This window comes from Rhinichthys klamathensis, unplaced genomic scaffold (assembly GCF_029890125.1).
Source record: "Rhinichthys klamathensis goyatoka isolate OS25496 unplaced genomic scaffold, OSU_Roscu_1.1 h1tg000098l_1, whole genome shotgun sequence".
Classification (NCBI taxonomy): domain Eukaryota; kingdom Metazoa; phylum Chordata; class Actinopteri; order Cypriniformes; family Leuciscidae; genus Rhinichthys; species Rhinichthys klamathensis.
In genome coordinates this window covers 4,596,245-4,616,358 of record NW_026606637.1, presented here as the reverse complement: position 1 = coordinate 4,616,358, position 20,114 = coordinate 4,596,245, and the positions used below count along the sequence as shown (strand labels likewise).

Here is a 20,114-nt window from a genome sequence, read left to right as displayed (position 1 = left end):
AGCAATAAGGCTGTCTGTGTGAAATAGAGGGAAGTGAAAAAACAAAAAGGTTGGTGTGTGAGATATGTGTGTGTGGGGATTGTTCAAACAATCATGTACTGGTTAGATAATGAAGGAACTGGCATGTTTGAGAAAAGAAAGGAGAGGATAATGAAGGAACTGGCATGTAGGGAAAAGAAAGGAGAAATATAGTAGAAAACTATATGTGATGAAAATAGACATGGTCTGATAGAATTTATGGAAGTCAAATGTAAAATGTTTAAATGATATGAAAAGTTTTAGAATAAAATAAGGCATTGTATGATTGACAGGGATTAACATGTAGCCTTGTCAAAGTTAGTGTGAATCCTGATTGGAGACTGATAAACTCCTAGAAGAGAAAACTTTGAAGTCAGAGATTAAGCTATGGTAATTGAGATTGAGAAATGTGAAACGTTATTGAGAACTTGTAACGTACGGACAGAGACGGTCGGATCCAAGTGCAGCACTTTATTACAACTTAAACAAACACAAAGAAACAAGGGCAATCCAGTAAATCGTGGTACAAACGGGCGTGGGTCGAGGCAGGCAGCACAGGTTCGAGAACAGTCCAGGATACAGGCTAGGGTCAAGAGTCCAGGGAAACACGGAGAAACAGAACAGGGAATAACGCTCAGAAATGCACGCTTACAGTGTAACAAGACTTCGCCAAGGACACAGGCAAAACTCAGGCTTAAATCAGGAACTCAATAACCAATAATGAAACACAGCTGAACATAATAAAACATAATGAGTCCATGAGGAAAACATAACACAATGAGAGAGTGCCCTCCAGTGGCTCTCGAGGGCACTACAGCTGCCGATCGTCACATAACCCCCCCTCTAAGGAGCGGCTTCCAGACGCTCCTAAGAGCTCTGGGGGGAGGTCAACGGGGGATGGGATGGAGGGCCAGGCCCGTGGAGAGGCAGGAGGTCAGCCCCATGGAGAGACCTGGGGCCTGGAGACCAGAGCAGGGCAAGAGACCACGGGGAAGCACGCGTCGAAGACAACCAGGGTGAAACACACTTAGAAGGGTACCAGGACGGAGCAGACTCAGACAGAGACGAGGGCGGAGCAGACTGAGGCGAAGGCCAGGGCGGAGCAGGATTAGGTGAAGGCCAGGATGGTGAAGCCCCTGTAGACGACCATGGCAGCGCAGCCTTCATGGTCTCTTCACCAGACCCTTGGCCCCCCCCCAAAAAATACTTGGGGAAATCCACGGGTTCAGGAAAGCCCTCCCGGAGCTTGAAGGGCGCAGGCAGGGCGAGGCGCAGAGGCGGGGCCGGCAGGGCGAGGCGCAGAGGCGGGGCCGGCAGGGCGAGGCGCAGAGGCGGGGCCGGCAGGGCGAGGCGCAGAGGCGGGGCCGGCAGGGCGAGGCGCAGAGGCGGGGCCGGCAGGGCGAGGCGCAGAGGCGGGGCCGGCAGGGCGAGGCGCAGAGGCGGGGCCGGCAGGGCGAGGCGCAGAGGCGGGGCCGGCAGGGCGAGGCGCAGAGGCGGGACCGGCAGGGCGAGGAGTATTTGAACACCCACCGGAGCCTGGCGAACCAAACGAGTCCTCCTTCTCCTCCGACGGCGAGTCACTGGGCTTGATACTCTCCCTTGGCTAGATTCAGCATTTGACTCACTTGTCTCGGCATTTGACTCACTCGATACACTTGATTCACTTGCTTCAGTTGACTCACTTGACTTGGGACTTGACTCACTTGCTTCAGTTGACTCACTTGACTTGGGACTTGATTCAGTTGACTCACTTGATTCAGTTGATTCAGTTGACTCACTTGACTTGGGACTTGACTCACTTGATTCAGTTGACTCACTTGATTCAGTTGATTCACTTGACTCACTTGATTCACTTGACTCACTTGACTCGGGATTCGATTCTTTCGAGTCGGCTGGCACGTGCTCAAACTCCAGTTCGGCCGGCGAAACCTCCGCTGTATCTGGATTGGCAAGTTTAACAAAACCAGTGCGGAATACGGGCTCGAGGGGTCCGATACGATGGGTGGGTTTGGCAGGAACGGTAAACTTGAAAGCCCCTCTGACGGTCATCAAGGAAGGATCGAACAGTTTGTGGAGATGAGGCTTTAGCGGCGTGCGGAACGAGTGAGAGTAATCAGCCGCAAACGAACCTCCCCGACGCAGGGACAAGAGCAGTTCCTCAGGATCTTCTCCTGCGGGGAGTTCAAAAGCCTCTCTGAATAGGGCGATAAACACCTCATAAGAAGGGAACGACATCCGACCTGGTTTCCAGAATGTACCGACCCACTCCAGAGCCTTTCCAGTGAGCAGTGAGCAGATGAATGAAACGCGGTCGTCATCCGAGGTGTACAACTGGGGCTGAAGATTCATGTATACGCTGCACTGCTGAAGGAATCCCTCACACGCCACAGGTGAGCCATCAAACTTGTCAGGAAATGCCAGACTGAGATAGTCAGATGCGGTACTCACACTGGGTTGCGGTGGAACAGGTGCAGCGGCAGTTCGGGCTTGATTAGCCGTTGTGCTTGAGCTCTGCGTAGACCAGGTTTGCATGGAGCTTGCTAGTTCCTCGAGGAGAGAAGTTAGTCTCGCCAACTGAGAACGATGAGAGGCTAGCATGGAAGCTCGGGTCTTGACCACGGTGGATAGATGCTGAAAGTCTGCTGGATCCATGTTTGGCGAAGTCTTCTGTAACGTACGGACAGAGACGGTCGGATCCAAGTGCAGCACTTTATTACAACTTAAACAAACACAAAGAAACAAGGGCAATCCAGTAAATCGTGGTACAAACGGGCGTGGGTCGAGGCAGGCAGCACAGGTTCGAGAACAGTCCAGGATACAGGCTAGGGTCAAGAGTCCAGGGAAACACGGAGAAACAGAACAGGGAATAACGCTCAGAAATGCACGCTTACAGTGTAACAAGACTTCGCCAAGGACACAGGCAAAACTCAGGCTTAAATCAGGAACTCAATAACCAATAATGAAACACAGCTGAACATAATAAAACATAATGAGTCCATGAGGAAAACATAACACAATGAGAGAGTGCCCTCCAGTGGCTCTCGAGGGCACTACAGCTGCCGATCGTCACAGAACTAGAATAATTACCATTATGTAAGAACAAATAAGCAGAAGCAGTAGGCTACTGAATTAACAGTTGCCAAATGTAAAATGTGTTGAAAGGCATCTGATTAAACAAACAGCTTGAAAAGTTGACCATGAAAGAACTAGAAGCTGATGTTTTGCTTTCAAAAGATAAGTTTGTTATTGGCTGTAATGAAACAGTTCGCTTATCTAAAATCTGATGTGTGCTGTGCCTGAAACTGCCAGTGCGACAGAGACTCAATCTGAGGGGAAATTTGTAATGTCTAAATTCCCTGAGGTGGGCAAAAGACAAATATAAATAATATGTTTATTTGAAACCGTATGTAATTTCTGGCAAAGATGCCTTAAGCTGGGATAGAGTTAAAAGATGATAGATAAATGTTTGATGTTAGAAGTATATGAGAGAGCAGTGTACCATCCAATAGAGTCTCAGAGTCTCTCTCATTCAATGAGTCAGCTAAAAGCTGGTATCTGTGATAATGTGTAAAGCACAGTGTTTCAGTTGAAGGATCCTAGACACAGAGATGTTTTAAAAATAAAACTGAATGACTTTAAAGAAGTATTTAAAACAATAATACAGATAGAGATGACATTTTGATTAGCTTATTTTAGGACCAGTAACTTCTCTGTCTCATTTAGTCTCCACCATTCAGGACCAGTGTTGTGCTAGTTACTAAGAAATAGTAACTAGTTACAGTTACTAGTTACTTCATTCAAAAAGTAACTCAATTACTTTGTTGATTACTTGCACCAAAAAGTAATGCGTTACTGTGAAAAGTAACTTTTTAGTTACTTTTTTAAAGAAAGTTCTTTAATGTTCCCATTAATGCCCTTTTATGCGTTATGGTCTATACAAACACAAAACTGACTTAAACAGAAAGTAATTTTTAAACACTATTTTATTTAAGTCAGACCAGCACAAACTGAATATATCACAAGGATTTCTGAAATAAATAACAAAACAAGCATGTGTAAAGCTAGTGATGTGTTTGCTTTCTCAACATTGATATGTTCATGCAGCTGACAGTAATACGTTTTTACTGCATGAATGAATATTTGAGCAATACAATTGTACCTTGATCATTCTTGTTAGTTCATAGTAGGCTAATTAACTAAGGTAATAACAGATACAATAACAATTTAAACTCAATTTCAAATGTATTAAGTAAATGTTGAAATTAAAAAACTAACAATGAATGATACTTCTACAACATTTATTAACCATATTTAATGCTAAAATTGTAATCTCATTGTAAAGTGTTACCATTTTATATGATTCAAGCTTATAGAAGATGGCCATATTTAAATATCTGCAAAGGCCAGAGCATTAAAATTACATAAATGTAGACCTATATATTACATGTATAGTCTTTCACTTTATTTGCTTAAATTTTAGAACACTTGATTAGGAAACTTGATGTCGCTGCATGAACATATCAATGTAAGCATTGCAATCACGTCAGCTTTAAAAATACAACTTCGCCGGCTAATGAATGCATAACAGTGACCAGCTGGATATAAACTAATGCAAATAGATGGTAACAATTGCGACATAAAACATCTGGGTCAGGTCTGCGTGTGTTTTGGTCACATTGCTTTAATCGCTTGAGGTAAGTTAGCCGTTACTAATGTTATTCCTCTCAGACTCGACGGCAAGCTTCTGTTCTTTCTCTGTTGATGCAGCATCTAGACAAAATATTACTTTATAATGATATGGCAATGTGTACTTTAGTGTTCTGTATTCATACCGTTTCGCTGTCTGTGTTTTAAATGCGCATCTGAAGTGCTCAGCGCTCTCCGTGCAGCTTGTAATCTCCGTGCTCGCGCGGCCTCACGTGTTAACGTAAACAACTCAGCCAGTGAGTTTATGTGTCCTCTCGCTCTGTATAATGCTAGCAGTCTCTTCAGTGATCTCGTACTGTGTAACAGCGCACACTTCTCAGCCGCTCCAGCAACTAATTAATTTAAAAAAGTAACGGACAACGCACCATATGGTAACGATAACGGAGTTACTTTATTTAAAAAGTAATGCGTTACAGTATTAGTTACTGTCAAAAGTAACTGCGTTACAGTAACGCGTTACTAGTAACGCGTTACTGCCCAACACTGTTCAGGACCGATGGCTCCGGCTACAGATGAAGTACACTGAATGTACGGTTGTGATCTAAATTCACTGAGTATAATCCAAGCAGCTAGGTTGCTGCTTTTAAGATAGTTAATGGATTTAAGTGATTAAATACTGTTGTTATTGACCTGTCTCCCTATGTGAACACTATTAGGCAATCCGAATGGCCCTGGTGACTCTTGAACGTGCCTTTCCTAAGCTCTAGAAAACAGCTGAGTTCTGTTGAAGCAAACAGCCTGTGATGGGAAAGAGCGGTCACCAGTGGGCACGAGTGACCATCTCTATGAAGGGTAAGACCTTCTATTGGCCAGACAGGGGGCAACCTAAGCCAGAGTGGATCACGTAAAGTCATTGGGCATCTCAAGATGGAGGTGTTTATGTGAGAAAGGTATGAGAGTGGAGCGGATGACTGTGAGGCCAGCAGCATCCTTTATCGTTAGGGCGGATGAGCTGTGAGGAGTTACAGGCAGTCTGACCCAGAAACGTGAGTGTTCCTCTAATACCAATCACCAGAAACCGCATTCATTGTATGGCTTGTTTTTTTTATTGTGACAAGCGTCTGCAAATATGCCAGGGGAAAACACCCTGATGGAGATTATAGATAAAGGGCTAACAGGAGTGGGCGAGCAGGAGCCAGCTGAGGCCATGAAGTGATTCCCATTAGTTGTTGTGGAGACAGTAGCAAAACTTTTTATGTACTGGTTTGCCTTATGGGCAAGGAAAATCATAGTGTTGATTTTGAACTAATATGTTATAACATAGTTTTAACTCTTGAAGGTCGTTAGACATGGTGGTGGCTAAAGATGAAGACAGCTTTTGATTTAAGGAAAGTCTGGATGACAAAGGTGAATGGTCAAAGGTTATTGTAATGAATACAAATTTTGACTAAGTTACAGTCTTAGGAGGCTGGTGAAAAAAATTATTTGTTTATAGTGAGAGAGACTGCTTGAGCGGAGGAAGGGATGGTAACTGTGTCTGTCTTTCCATTATTGGCCTGCTAGAGCAAGCTGAAGCAAAATAATGATAATGAAACAAAACAACCCAGCTGACCTTGTTAAATTCTAATGAATAATGAACAAGACATGCTTTGAAACTGGTTGGGAGACCATGTAAAATTAGGTAGAAGCTACAGGAAAAAATGGAAAGGTTAAAATCTTATTTAAAATTTAAATCTTTTAGCAATAATATAAAGAAAAATGAATATTGAAAATGAACAGTTAACATATGTGTGTCTAGTATGAGTGCGTGTGATGGTGACAGCACTTTATGTCTTGTATGTATTAGTTTGGGGCACTAATATTCCGCCTGAATGGTGTGTATATTGCGTCATTAACCTCTGGAATGAGTTTATCATTACAGATGGGTTAAGGCAGATGACAAATTTTAAAGAAGCTGATAATTCTGATGAAAAGACAATACAGAACATGGGACAAGCTTTAAGTTGATTGGCCATCAAGCTCTGTCTGGTAGTAATAATTTTGTCATACATAATGCAGATTTGAAGATCAGTTTAAGTAAATTGGAATTGTGTAGTTGTAGATCACCATCTGGCATGGGCTGAGATAAATGAAAATGTTGTAGATTTGAGGGAAACAACAAAGTGACATATTGGCTAAGTCAACATGAAATTATCAAGAGAGCCTCTCACATTTATGATTATTGTGAACAAAGGGGGAGAAATGATTGACTGACATTGACCAAGTCTGCACAGCACGACCTGACCTGATAGGGAAAATTGATGACTTTGGAAATGTTTGTAGATGACTGACTTGAGAGACCAAACAACAGGCCTGAAAAGCAAGATTGGCTGTGAGACTGAGGGCCGTTGCCTTTCAAATACTGCGAGAAGAAGATGAGATTGTGGCTTTAAGAATGTAATATTTTTGTTTCAGAGGCAGAGAAATTTGTCTGAAGGATGCCGTTTGGGTTAGTGTTGATGGCAAACTTTATAAAAAACACTATGTTAAATGTTATGTTAAATTGATGCTCGAGTTGTGTCTTGCATCAAGAGGGAGATGGTATAACAATTGCCAAATATGGTTTATTAAGGGGTTCACAGTTGCTGAATAAATGTTGGGAGAACACTAGGGGTAATTTGATAAAAGCCCTGAAAGAAGCCATTTTTTCTGCCTAACAAAATTGATGTCTGTGAGTGTGCACACACCAATAACAAAGATTGTTTCAACAGGAAACGCCAGGGCATCGAAGGACACGGGAGAACAGTAGACAAAAGAAACTACGTACTTTACTATCTGACAATAACCTCGAAATTTGTTTCTCTTTACAGAGAGCATGCAGGATTGGGAGACAGGGCAAAATGTGCCAATAAAATAATGGTTATGGATGAATTTGGCTAACTGTCCTGGCCTGGGTTATTATTGTGGCAGAAAGGTGCTACACCTGCGCAGCGCATAACTTAAAATTTTCCTTTTACAGAATGTCAGGATGGATTGGATCAAACAGAACTAATTCTGTTCCAAATGTATAAATATTGTGTGGACATGAGCAAAGTGGGTTGAGTGTTTTTCAGGGTAAAGGACCCCGAGTGCTATTAAGTGAGCAAGAAATTATCCGGAGATAATGTTTCAGGTTGTTGATTCCACAGGTCACACCAAAGGGGACGAGCTGCTAGACAAGCGGTCACTAACAAAATACTTAAGGTCTCCATTCACAGGTGACAGTTCACTCCAGTGGGGGTGCGGTCGTGATATAAGGGAAAAGCTTATAAGGATCAGAAAATGGTTGGAGAGTGTGACACCTGGGTCCAAGCCTCTCACCTACACCGACAGGCCACAACCATCCCATAGTCCATGGGGCGAACGAGATGATCAACACGCCTGGAGGAGGATGTGAACCGACTAATGGTTTAAGAATGTGGTTTTGTGATTATTTTGAGGATTTTATTTGATTAAATCAAAATAGGGCTTAGTATTGATATACACTAGATCAAAAGATTTGATTGGTTACTTATTCATTAGGAAATATTTAAGGAAAATGTTTTTGGGAAGAGAAGATCTATTAATTAATGTAAATTATAGGGATAATTGTTAATATTGAACAACTGCATTGGTTAGAAGAATGGATAAAATTATAAGACTTCTCTGGTTAGATTTTGTTAAATATGGCATTAAATAGAGCTTACTAAATTGAATTAGAAGTGAACAAAATATGGTTAGGAAAACCGAGGTGAAATATGGAGATGGGCGTAGATTAATGGAAAAGGCTTAATGATAGGAGTTAGGATTGTTATTCTAATAATTTTGTTATTCATGGGTGAATATGATTACAGTGACAGGTGAAACATGCTGTCTGTTCAATTGGTGAAAATGACAGTCTATCCCAAGGATGAACAAAATTATGTGACGAAACATGTAGCGGGAGCTACAGTGAGATATGTGTTAAATGTATGTTCTGTTTGTTTTTCTTCTATTTGTTTATTTTCTGAGAAAGATTAAGGGCAAAAGATTTAAAGAAGGTTACAAGCAGCGGTCATCCGTGTTACGAGATGGCGTACAAAGATAGGGTTTGAAACTGAGTGATTTTTATTATACTTTTATCTTTTTGTTTCCTTACTATGTTATAACTACCTTTTTCCTTACTGGCGTGACTGAGGGTCTGTTTACAGGAGCGCAGGAATAGTGATTTCTCGCTTAGCCCGGCGTCGTAAAAATGTTTACTTGCTAGCTAAAATATTACGGGGCCTTTCCCCCACAAAAACAGCCTTATGCTTCTTCATTCTAAACTTTTCTTCACAGGTTCAAGGAGAGTGATCATTTATGCAAAAATCAGAGATAAAGAGTACAAGTGTGATGATATGACTTAAAATTTGTTTTATTGTTTATTATTGTGATTATGGGTAATCAGAATGATAAAAAGTGAGGAGTTGTAGTGGAAATTTTAATGATATTCATTGATCTTTAGTAAAATATAGATGATTTAAAGAATGTCACATGTGTGTCTCTCACTTGTAGTGAGAGAAGATTCTGTTTATGTACCTGGGGAGGCAGAAGAGGGAGACACTCCAGAGAACAGACGAACAAGGACCTCTGACCTAGATGTCAGAAGGCCATTTTGGGTGCAGGGGGGCTTATTGGGCCAACTAGTGACGTCTATGGAAAACTACTGGGAGGAAGGCTCTGGGGGGAAGAAGGCCTTGAAACTAAGATAAAAGCTAGTTCAGTCTGTCTGGGGGGTGTGTCACTCTTCTGCACAGGGTAACAACTGTGTATTAGACTGCTCCTATTCTTGCAAGAATAAATTCTTCTATTTTATATAATTTGACTCTGAGTGTCTCTTACGCAGTGATGTTTGCTTGAGATGAATTTTTGCCACAACATCCTCAACACCCATTTGTGGTGTCTGTCAGGAGTTATACAACAATGAAGCACATGAGACAAGAGTTAGCAAACTTCATCCATCTTGTTTACTCATACACTTCCGTTCTCACATACGTTACATCATTACACAACAGTTCAGACTGCCTTTTCAAAATAGTATTCACAATATACACAATATACAATTCACGCATGAACACAACTGTCTGACTTAGGCCCTGTTAACACCTGGTATTTAAGATCCGTTTTGGTCGATCGGATCACAAGTAGATGAGGGAGACACATACCCGTTTACAGCTGGTGTTTTAATCCGTCTCTTTTGTCCACTTTCAACCTCTTCTGTCCTGATTTCTTCAAGGGGAGGATCTATGGGTGGGTAAATGTATGTTTGTTTTTATAGCTTTCAATCTAATGGACAAAATAAGCTGGCATAAATAACATATGATATGATATGAATGCTCCCGGAGATGACGGAAAAACATACTGAGAGCAGCAGCATTCGTTTCTGTGTTTAGATTTTTCGTCTTTAAACCAAACTTGGGTCTTGCTCCAAATAAGTTTAAATCCCATCTGGCTATAGCTCACTTCCCATAATGTTTACACGTTAGGTCAGTAGGCAGAGAGTAGGTGGTCTTTTGTAGTTGTTCGAACACATTTGACCACATGACCACTCGTCGACACTACGAAAGCAATCCGGTCGAATGTGTTTTCAACAACTTCTGGAAGCTCAAAACTTTTAGACTCCGTTTACACATGTATTTAGCGTCGTCCACATGTGATCAACCAAATCGCATCTTAAAACCACGTGTAAACCGGAGCTCTAACAGTGTTCTTCTATTTTCTCTGCTCCTTACTGGATGTGTTTCAGAAGCTCAGTGTGTTTCTTTTTGCAGGGTGTGGCGCAATCATAAATCTGCTCTATATTTTAGATAGTGGCAATGGCATCACTTATATCAGACACTTCATATTCTTTTTCTTATTAATATTAATATTAATATTTTTTCTTACATTATCGTGAAAAAATTGTCTATTTTAATACCATTTTTGTATTTAAACTAAAACAATACTTCATAGTGTCAGTCAAAACCAATCTTACATCGGGAGTTTTGATATCTAAATTGAGAAAAGCAATTACATCCTCTTTGGTTCATATACTGTACAGCATAGGATGCTAAAACTTACATAAACATAGTTTATGTCATAGTTTCAAAGCAGACAATGGAAACACTGTCATTACACAAAGAGGGATTCATCCGAAACTCAAACTTTAGAGAATCAAACTGGTTTTTCTTGCCTTGTAGTAGCAAAAAAAAAAAAAGAAGAAGAATGAGTGCAGAGACTCCATAAAAGAACAATATATTTTTATATGCTCTGCTCACCCTTCTGACCTCTCTTCTTTCCAGTCTTTTAGTCCATCCTGCAGTATGCTGAAAAATTGCAAAACTTACATACATCTTGTGTGTAAATAGCAAACAGTTGTGGTTACCATGCTAGATAAATCTAATACTGTAAAAAGAATGCGTTTAGTTTTCCTGTTTCACGTATATGTAATGTAAATGTTTATACATTTACTTGTGAACCATAGCATTAAAAAGTGTTACCATTATAGTAAAAGCAGTATTACTGTAAACAATGGATAGATGTATTAAAATGAACGAGAACAGAAAAAAATAATGAGATTTTCTCAACTGCATGTTTAAAAACTATATAAAAAGTAATTAATTAGGTTTGGTAAGAAAGTATGTGATGATTGTAGTTTGTATTAAGCCAGTTTGATATATGCTTAAATAAAATGAATTAAAAATATTCTTTCTGATAACTTGTTGGTTGATTAGTAATACGATTTATTTAAAAATTTGTAGAATTAGAAGGCATACTTTGCAATGCTCTGCTTTGAGCCTTAGTTCTTTAGGTCAGAAAACAGGTTTAAAGGTGTTTGAACAGTTCAAACGTCTCTTCTAAGAGTGCAGTAAGGAATATGACTCTATCTGCCCTGCCCTGAATGAACCACTGGTGCCTAGAATTACACATATCTAGGATTCTGTTGTTTGAATGACAGCTATTCCTTTTGTTGAGGTATCCACCCTACTATCGCCTGCAGGATGCAAATGTTCATGACTCACCACAGACTGAGCTTCCTGTTTTGTTCACCCAGCAAAGTTCGTGCCAATACTCGTTGTTCTCTGCAGCACTGGCAAAACTCTGTGCAAATTTATTTCAAATCGAAATCCACACTCAAAGACTTTAAGGGCTTGAGGGTTGAATGTGTACATGGTGGTTATTTGCTATGGCATGAAAAGTATAACCATCTTATACTGTAAAAATTGCCAGAGTACTTTAATGTCACAGTGCATTTTGGTGCCACATTACTGAGGGCATCACATTATTACAGTTAATCTGTAAATATAAGACATTACTAATGCAGACACAGATGATGATTGAAGAACATGGGTATCGTATCATCATAATGAGGAGGGCCATACGATGGGAAAAAAATATGTGATGGGAGGACAAATTATATGTTTGAGTGCCGAGAAAAAATGCTATATAAATGCCCACATAGCAACATTGTGACTCACTCCTGTTCGCCAGATCTGGGCCACAAGCAGGCCATAGCAATGCCACATGTCAGCCAAGACAAGAGCAAAGAAATAAACCAGAACTGGACCTTATCTGAGCCAGTCATCTTAGCCTTAAGGCCCTTGCACGCTGAGTCCGAAATTTTCGCACGTTAAAAAATAAATACGACCTCACGTTATGTCAATCACGCTTGCACACTGCCTCCGAAACTTTCGTCCGTCATAAAAAAAAATCGGGTTTTCTGTGTTTTTCGCATCCGTAGCAAGCAGTTTGAATGGTGTTTTGACAATTCAGAGCCACCGAATCACAAATACGAAAAAACGCATACGAAATTTTCGGACTCGGTGTGCAAGGGCCTTTAATAAGCCTGTTAACAAGCAGAATCACTAAAGAAAAGAAGAGAACAGAAAAAGAGACGAGCAGAAACACAAGAACTAACTGACTTCAGCCACAGTCTTAGATGAAATCAACTGAAGATAAAAGAAGACATTAAATCTCTCAAGATCTCAGCAGAGGAGGATTAAACAACTCCACAAACAGCACTACCAGCTTCACTTATTACTAACCAGACTAACTTTATTTCTGTCAGACGTCTACAAAAGTTTTTATTGAGAATTAACAAGGGTTTAACTCTAATGTGTTTCATTAGAAGTTAAAATAACAGTAATTAGTGTTTCCATAACTTGGGCTCTTAAATCTTATTATAGCTTTCGTCTTTTTTGGCTGCTGTGACAGTGTGATAGTTAAACATATTTGCAGCAGCAAAGAAAGCTAAAGTGAAACGAGATCAGGTGATGGTGGTTACCTGTTGATGGGTTTATAATCATGAAATAGCCTGATTCTGTTACGGAAGCAGACGGACAACAAGTTAAGTAGTGAAGATAAAGTTTAATTAAACAGCAGAGTAACAGGATATCTCAACGTGCAGAAATGAGTGAGTATCCGAGTTCAGATATGGATAAATCTTGAGTGCAGTCCGTGAATGAATAATATGAAGCAGAGTGGCAGATGGGGTGCAGGTGTCTCTCGTTAGAACTCAGGTGACTGTGATCGCTGAGCAGGGGCGGATCTAGAAAAATATTTATGGGGTGGCGAGAGGGGGGCAGGAATTTTTGAGGGGTGGCAACTTATGGCAGACGTTTATATACTGAATTTAAATCACAGTTATCAGAGTTTGATGAGAAATAGTATGTACACAATACAAAAGGGCAAAGGCTGCCATTTACAAACTCATACAGACAAACTTAATCTCATGCAATCAATGTCTTGCATTTGGGGTTTCATGTGAAACAGTTCATATTAGGAATAAGTGACCATACAATGTGATCTCACTTAATAGGAGAGAAGTATGACAGAAGGGTATTATCACAGGAAAAGCATTAAGATAATACACAGGTGATGAGTGGCAGATGTGTGAGAGGGGAAGCAAACAGTTTTTGACTGTGTCAGAGGGGCTGTTTACACCTGGCCACTTCATGTGTTTTCTGTGATGGGATAGCTATCCGATCGTGATAAGACCAGGTGTAAATGCCCTCCGAAACGCATTCGAGACAGATTTGAATCCGATCTCTCAAACCACTTCAGGAGGTGGTCTGGGCCGCATTCCAGACGAAACTGGACAAGTGTAAATGCATCTGGTTGTTAAACCACATATGTAAATTTGACTCCTCCCAAAAATGCTAAAAAATAAACGTGTGAGAGCGTTTTGTATAGGCCATATGTCATGTTATAGTCAGATATGACGACTCGTCATATCTGACTATAACATGACTTATAGACGACGCAACTGCAACACGCATCACCGCAGATGAGCAGCTGAGCATCTATTCATCAAGCCAACGTGCAAACTATCGCAAATCAAAGTGAAAGTAAGTCGCAGACTTACTCTTATTGCTCTCTTTGATTTTGAAATTAGCTGATGATCAATAAAATGCAGCTCATATCTGTTGCTTTGGTGACGTGAACTACATTAAATCTGCATATATCGTGGGAATTGAAGATCGGATTTATATCCGTCTTGCAAAAACACAATTATGTGACCAGGTGTAAATGGAATAGTTTTGATAAATCAGAAAGCTATCCGATCTGAGCATGAAGTGACCAGGTGTAAACAGCCCCAGAGAGGCAGCGTTGCAGGCAGCATTTGTAGAAGAAGAAACTATACAAAGAAAAACGTACCCATGATATGAAGACCTATGGACTGAGCTGTACTAAAGTGAGCATAAATACACTGTGGAAATAAATGGGTCACGGCACTCAAACAAGGTTTTACTTTGGTTTTATTAAAGGTTCTCAGTTGCCAAAACAAAGATATACACAGAAATTTAAAGTACAGATTCTGTTGAGGTCATCATTTTAACAGCTTTGTAAAGGCTCACCAGTGAGCATAACATTAAGTTTTCATGCCTATAACAGCTGAATGCGGCGATTTCCATGTTGCTCAGCAAAACGCCTCACAAATTTATCTAGATCTAATGCCCTTGTACGTTTTGATTCAATGCTGAGTACAGCCAAACTCGATAGTCTCTTTTCTGACATAGTTGACCGCAAATAAGTCTTTATGAGCCTGAGAGATGAAAAACTTCGTTCACAGGATGCACTGGTCACAGGTAAAACAACCGCTATTTTACACAACCTGAACAACTCATAAAACACATCCTGGTATGGGTCCAAAAACTGAGTGAACTCCATTAGAGTGGTAGGACTCTCCTTTTCCCCCTTTTGTCTGTCTAGTACTCTCCTCGTCTGATGTAACTCGTTTTTGAGATCCTCAATATTTGAATCGTAAGCTTCAGCTAATAACAGAACAGACTCCTCTCTCAAAAAAGTTGGACTTGACGGATTTAGTGCCTGGACACCCTGCATAATGTTACAATTTGTGTTAGAAAATCTTCTTCCTATTTCTCCAATCATGTTATCCAGAACTGGATAGTACACAGAGACACAAAACGTGTGTTTGCTATCTGGAACTACATGCTGTCCCAAGGTGCAGTGGATGACAGTATCCTGAAGCACCTTTGCTGTCTGTCTTGGCCTCTTTGGTTTTCGCTGAGTTGTATCAATGTTACTTCGTTGACATAAATCAAGTGTTTCACTCCACATTTCCTCAAAAGAGGCTTGACTACGGTACTGGACCAGTGTCTCTTTAAGTGCTTCAATAAGTTCAACAGCCTTAGCATAGTCCACTGTTTTAGACTGGAACATGTCTGATAAAAACTTGGAGTCACTCAGGACCTTTCTGAACAGAACAAGACATCCAGCAAAATTCAGATCAATTTGAGCCAATATCCCTCTTGCTTCTACAGCTCTTTGTGGATAGTTCTCAGATGCGATCTCTTCAAGCACCTGTACTATTGCAGGCAACCTGTCCATAACATTGCGACATGCTATGTGCCTACAGGCCCAACGTGTATCACTTAGCTGTTGGAGTTCCCTTGGTACACCATCAAACATCTCCCGCTGCACTTCCAGCCATTTGTTATGTACATAAGACCCAGACATGAATACATACAGTCGTTCCATTAATGAGAAGAAGTTTCCTGCATCTGCCACACTTTTTACAGCGTCTACTATAACTAAGTTCAAGCAGTGTGCACTACAGTGAACATAGAAGGCATGTTTGGCTACTTCTTTTATTTTAGCCTGAACACCTGCATGTGCCCCGCGCATCACTGCTGCACCATCGTAGCCCTGGCCTACAAGGTTTTTCTTGTACTCCAGCCCATGCTTCTCAAGGAAGAAGATAATCTTGTCACTTAAGGAGGCAGCATCCAGGTGTTCTGCCACTTCAAACTCCAGAAAGCTTTCATGTACCACACCGTTGTAAAAATATCTCAGAACAAATGACATTTGCTCTTTTTTCTGAACATCTTTAGTTTCATCAACAATAACTGAAAACTGCTTGCTCGTTTTAACTTCCTGGATGATTTCTTCTTTGACCATTGCAGCCAAGCACTCAAGTATTTCATTCTGTATTGTTTTACTCGTGTATTTTGCATTTTTAGCTTGTTGTTCAAGTCTTTTTTTAATGATGGGGTTATGGTTACCCAGTAGGTCTAACATAGACAGAAAAACACCTTTTTTTTCTGAGTCGAGAGACTCCCTGTGACCCCGCTGTGCTATGTTTTCTGTGGCTGTTAAAACTAAAATTTCAGCTAATGTTTTAATGTAGTATTGATTTTCAGCCACCTGCTTCTTTTTTTGCTCATCCATTAGTCCAAACATTGAGGTATTTTTATCCATAATTTTCTTGTTCTCTGTCCATGCGAACATTGCATTTACATGGCCTTCAGATCTGGCATGAGAACAGAAACCACTGTCTTTCATTGTAGCCTTTTTCCAGTTACTATAACCCTCGAATGAGGTGAAAACAGTCCTTGGAGCATCGGGGAGGGAAAAATGTCTACAAGCAAAACAGTAAGCTGCATCTTTCGATTGCGAGTATTCTAACCAGGGATGAGATTTGTACCAGTCGCTGCGGAAGCTTCTCCTGGCTCCTCCCTGGAGGGTTTTAGGGAAACTCTCGCGCATTGGCTGCACTGGCACCTCACACCTGGACTTGGATACATCTAGAAGATGGTGGGGAGGAAAGATTCATACTGAATTGCATCTAAATTAATTATACAATATTTCAACTAGTAAATATTACAACTAGTAAAAAACATAATCAATTAGGAACTGTCATTGATTAGTTATAACCAGAGGTGTCAAGTAACGAAGTACAAATACTTCGTTACATTTTGGGTATCTATACTTTACTGGAGTTATTATTTTTCAGCCGACTTTTTACTTCTACTCTTTACATTTCCACTCAATTATCTGTAGCTACTTTCCACTCCTTAGTCCTTACATTTTAAAAATAGCCTCGTTACTCCCATTTCATTTTGGCTTGTTTTCATTCCGGCTTGTCAATGTAAAAAAAAAGGGAAAAAAAAGCCCATCCAGATAAATCACACCATCCGGATTTGATTGTGGTTGGATGAGAAGTATAAAAATATACCATTCCGACACCCTATTGGTTTGTGCACGATCCATCGGACATGTATTACACATATGGTTCTTTAATGTATTTGCATTGTACTAAAATGCATTCATTTTCAATGGGCATATATGCGGCTGAAACAGGGAGCCTAGTGCATCCCAAATTTTTATCAACATTAACATTTTAATATAACATTATAGTCACTACGGCCATTAGAAAGATGTTGTTTTGAGGTGGGGTAGTGCACTATAGGCCCCTGTGGCGAAGCCTTAGCTTTTGTCCTTAATGGCATTTCTTTCCCTTACATTGCTTTTACTTTTATACTTTAAGTAGTTTTGAAACCAGCACTTTTACATTTTACTTGAGTAAAAAGCTTGAGTTGATACTTCAACTTCTACAGAAGTCTTTTTAAACCCTAGTATCTATACTTCTACTTGAGTAACGAATGTGAATACGTTTGACACCTTTGGTTATTATAACCATCAGACTGTGTTAACACACACTAACATTTTAGCCTGGGAGAGTATTTTTAGGTTCATTTGTTTCATTTTATTTTATTTTTTCATCTGAGCAATAGATCTAAAATACATCCTACACAAAATGTAAAAAATCATCTCCCCATCTCATCACACTTTCACACTGACAACTTTCCCTAATTATTCATATTTAAGCAAACATGAATTTTTATATTTATTTGAAGTCTAAGCAATGTCTCTTAAATATTATAACAAATGTCTGTCTTTGTCATTTGTTGTTCTTATTCATATGTAACTTAGTATACTGTGCAGCAATAATTTCCATACCATGTGGACCAGCTCGACTGGAGATCGTTGGTGATGGCCCAGGCACTCTCCTTTCCCTTTCACTGTCTGAGCCCTGCACATTATCTTGTCTCTCGCTTTCTCCCTCCTCATTTTGGTGATGCTCTCCCTCCATATCTTCACCGCTGTGGTGTTCTCCCACCTCCTCCTGTCCCTGGTCGCCTTGGCCTTGTGTTCTATCTGTGCCACATTTCTGTTGCCCTTTTCTCTCCACCTCGTCTTCGTCCTCTCCTTCCACCTCTTTTCTCTCTCCTTCCTCCTCAGCTTCTCCGTCTACCTTGCTCAGATGTTCATTTTCTATTTCTCTCGCCTTTCTCTTTGGTGAGAAAAAACTGCATATGCTACCTTTCCTCTTCATTTCTGTAACATTCAAAATAACTTTAGGCTACAATGTTTTCCTTGACAGAGTTTAATTAATATTAGCTTTTGTACGTTAGCCTACTTTACACAGAACAAACGTCAGACCTAACTAACATTATATGTATAGTATATAACGTTCTTCAACCTGATTTTTATCATCTCAAAATCAGCATCACAACTATGCTAGCACTGTGCTTTCATTATAATTCCATTTCTTGATAGATAGTTAATCCGTTTTTACCTTTTTCCTCCTGTGTCTCCTTTCCTCGCAACTCCTGGCTCATCGCTTCGCGCCACTCAGTTTTCCAAACAAATCAGTTACTCTGACGTCATCTCGTGCTGCGTTCACTGCAGTCGGGTATGAGGGGCCGGACTGGATAAAAGCGAAGCGAACTGCGCGAGAGAGACCGGCGCCGTCGGACTTTGGAGATTCGCGCTCGTAAATTGTCAAATTGGCCATAACTTAATTTGTTGCTGCCAACTGGGGTGGCAGCAGGGGTGGCAAGGCTTTCTTTTAGGGTGGCATTTGCCACCCTATGCCACCCCGGTAGATCCGCCCCTGTCGCTGAGTGATTGTGGTGGAAGAACCTGGCCAATCCGTGACATTACCCCCCTCCCCAGGGCCCGCTCCTGAGGGCCGAGGTCTCCGGCGCCGTGGTGGTCTTCCTCGTCCATGAGGTCCAGGGTACTGAGGATGGCTGGAATGGAACTCTTCCATGATCGTGGGATCTAGGATGTCGACTCTTGGGATCCATGATCTTTCCTCTGGTCCGTATCCTTCCCAATCGACGAGATATTCCAATCGACCACCACGACGTTGGGACTGCAGGATTTCTCGAACGGAGTAGATGTACCCTTCTTCCAGCAACAAGAGGGGGGGGGGGTCCTCTTCGTGGCCAGGTTCTGTGGAGGGAATGAGAGCTTCGTGAAAGGGTTTGAGCAAGGAAATGTGAAATGTGGGGTGAATTCTGTATTGCGGTGGTAGCTGGAGTTTGTAGGTGACGGGATTGACCTGTTCCAGGATGGTAAAAGGGCCAACAAACCTGGGGCTAAGTTTTTTGGAGGGCAGACGCAGACGCATATCGCGAGTGGAGAGCCAAACCTTATCTCCCGGAACATAGACTGGGCCCGAAATCCTCCTCCGGTCAGCGATTGTCTTGGATCTGCGAACTGCCCTCTGCAGATGATGGTGAGCTTCGTCCCAAACTCTCTCGCTCTCCCGGAACCAGTAATCCACTGTGGGGACCTCAGATGGTTCACCATCCCAGGGAAACAGTGGTGGAATGTAACAAAGTACAAATACTTTGTTACTTTACTTAAGTACATTTTTCACATATCTTTACTTTACTTAAGTAGAATCAATAGTGCATACTTATTACTTTTACTTCGTTACATTTTGCAGCAATTATTATACTTTCTACTCCGCTACATTTCTACAACGTTCTGTTATATTTTCGTTACATTTTCTGAGCAGTTTTCCCCTGCCAAAACGTCATCCTGACCGTCCGTTTGTCGCACGTTTGTCTCACCAGTGAAGTTTGGTTGCCATATCAACCCGGTCACACTAAATGCGTCTCTATAGCACGCAGTGTGTTTATCGTGCAATTTATACGCGGAAAAAATTTTTTCACGTGCCTAGGATACGCATGGGTAGGTTTAGTAGTGGTGTGGGGTGCGTGTGTAGCTTATTATACGTTTGGTTAGGATTAGTATGGCAAGCCAAGAGGTTCAGAATTAAGCCATAAATTAATCGCGTTTACACCCAAACCCTGTCAAATTAAGCTTGATGTGTATATTGCCTAATTGCAAGC

The 20,114-nt window shown here is 41.0% G+C and overlaps 1 protein-coding gene across 1 annotated transcript; it reads right to left on the bottom strand.

The window, feature by feature from the left end:
* Window positions 1–885: 885 nt before the first annotated feature.
* Window positions 886–18,533, bottom strand: LOC130086562 (uncharacterized). The gene is made up of 4 exons (XM_056252624.1): window positions 17,926–18,533; window positions 15,272–16,709; window positions 1,881–2,737; window positions 886–977 (listed from the first exon to the last, which is right to left on the bottom strand). The coding sequence occupies exons 1-4, from the start codon at window positions 18,299–18,301 to the stop codon at window positions 886–888; spliced, it is 2,763 nt and encodes a 920-aa protein (XP_056108599.1). The 5' UTR covers window positions 18,302–18,533.
* Between the last annotated feature and the right edge of the window lie 1,581 nt (window positions 18,534–20,114).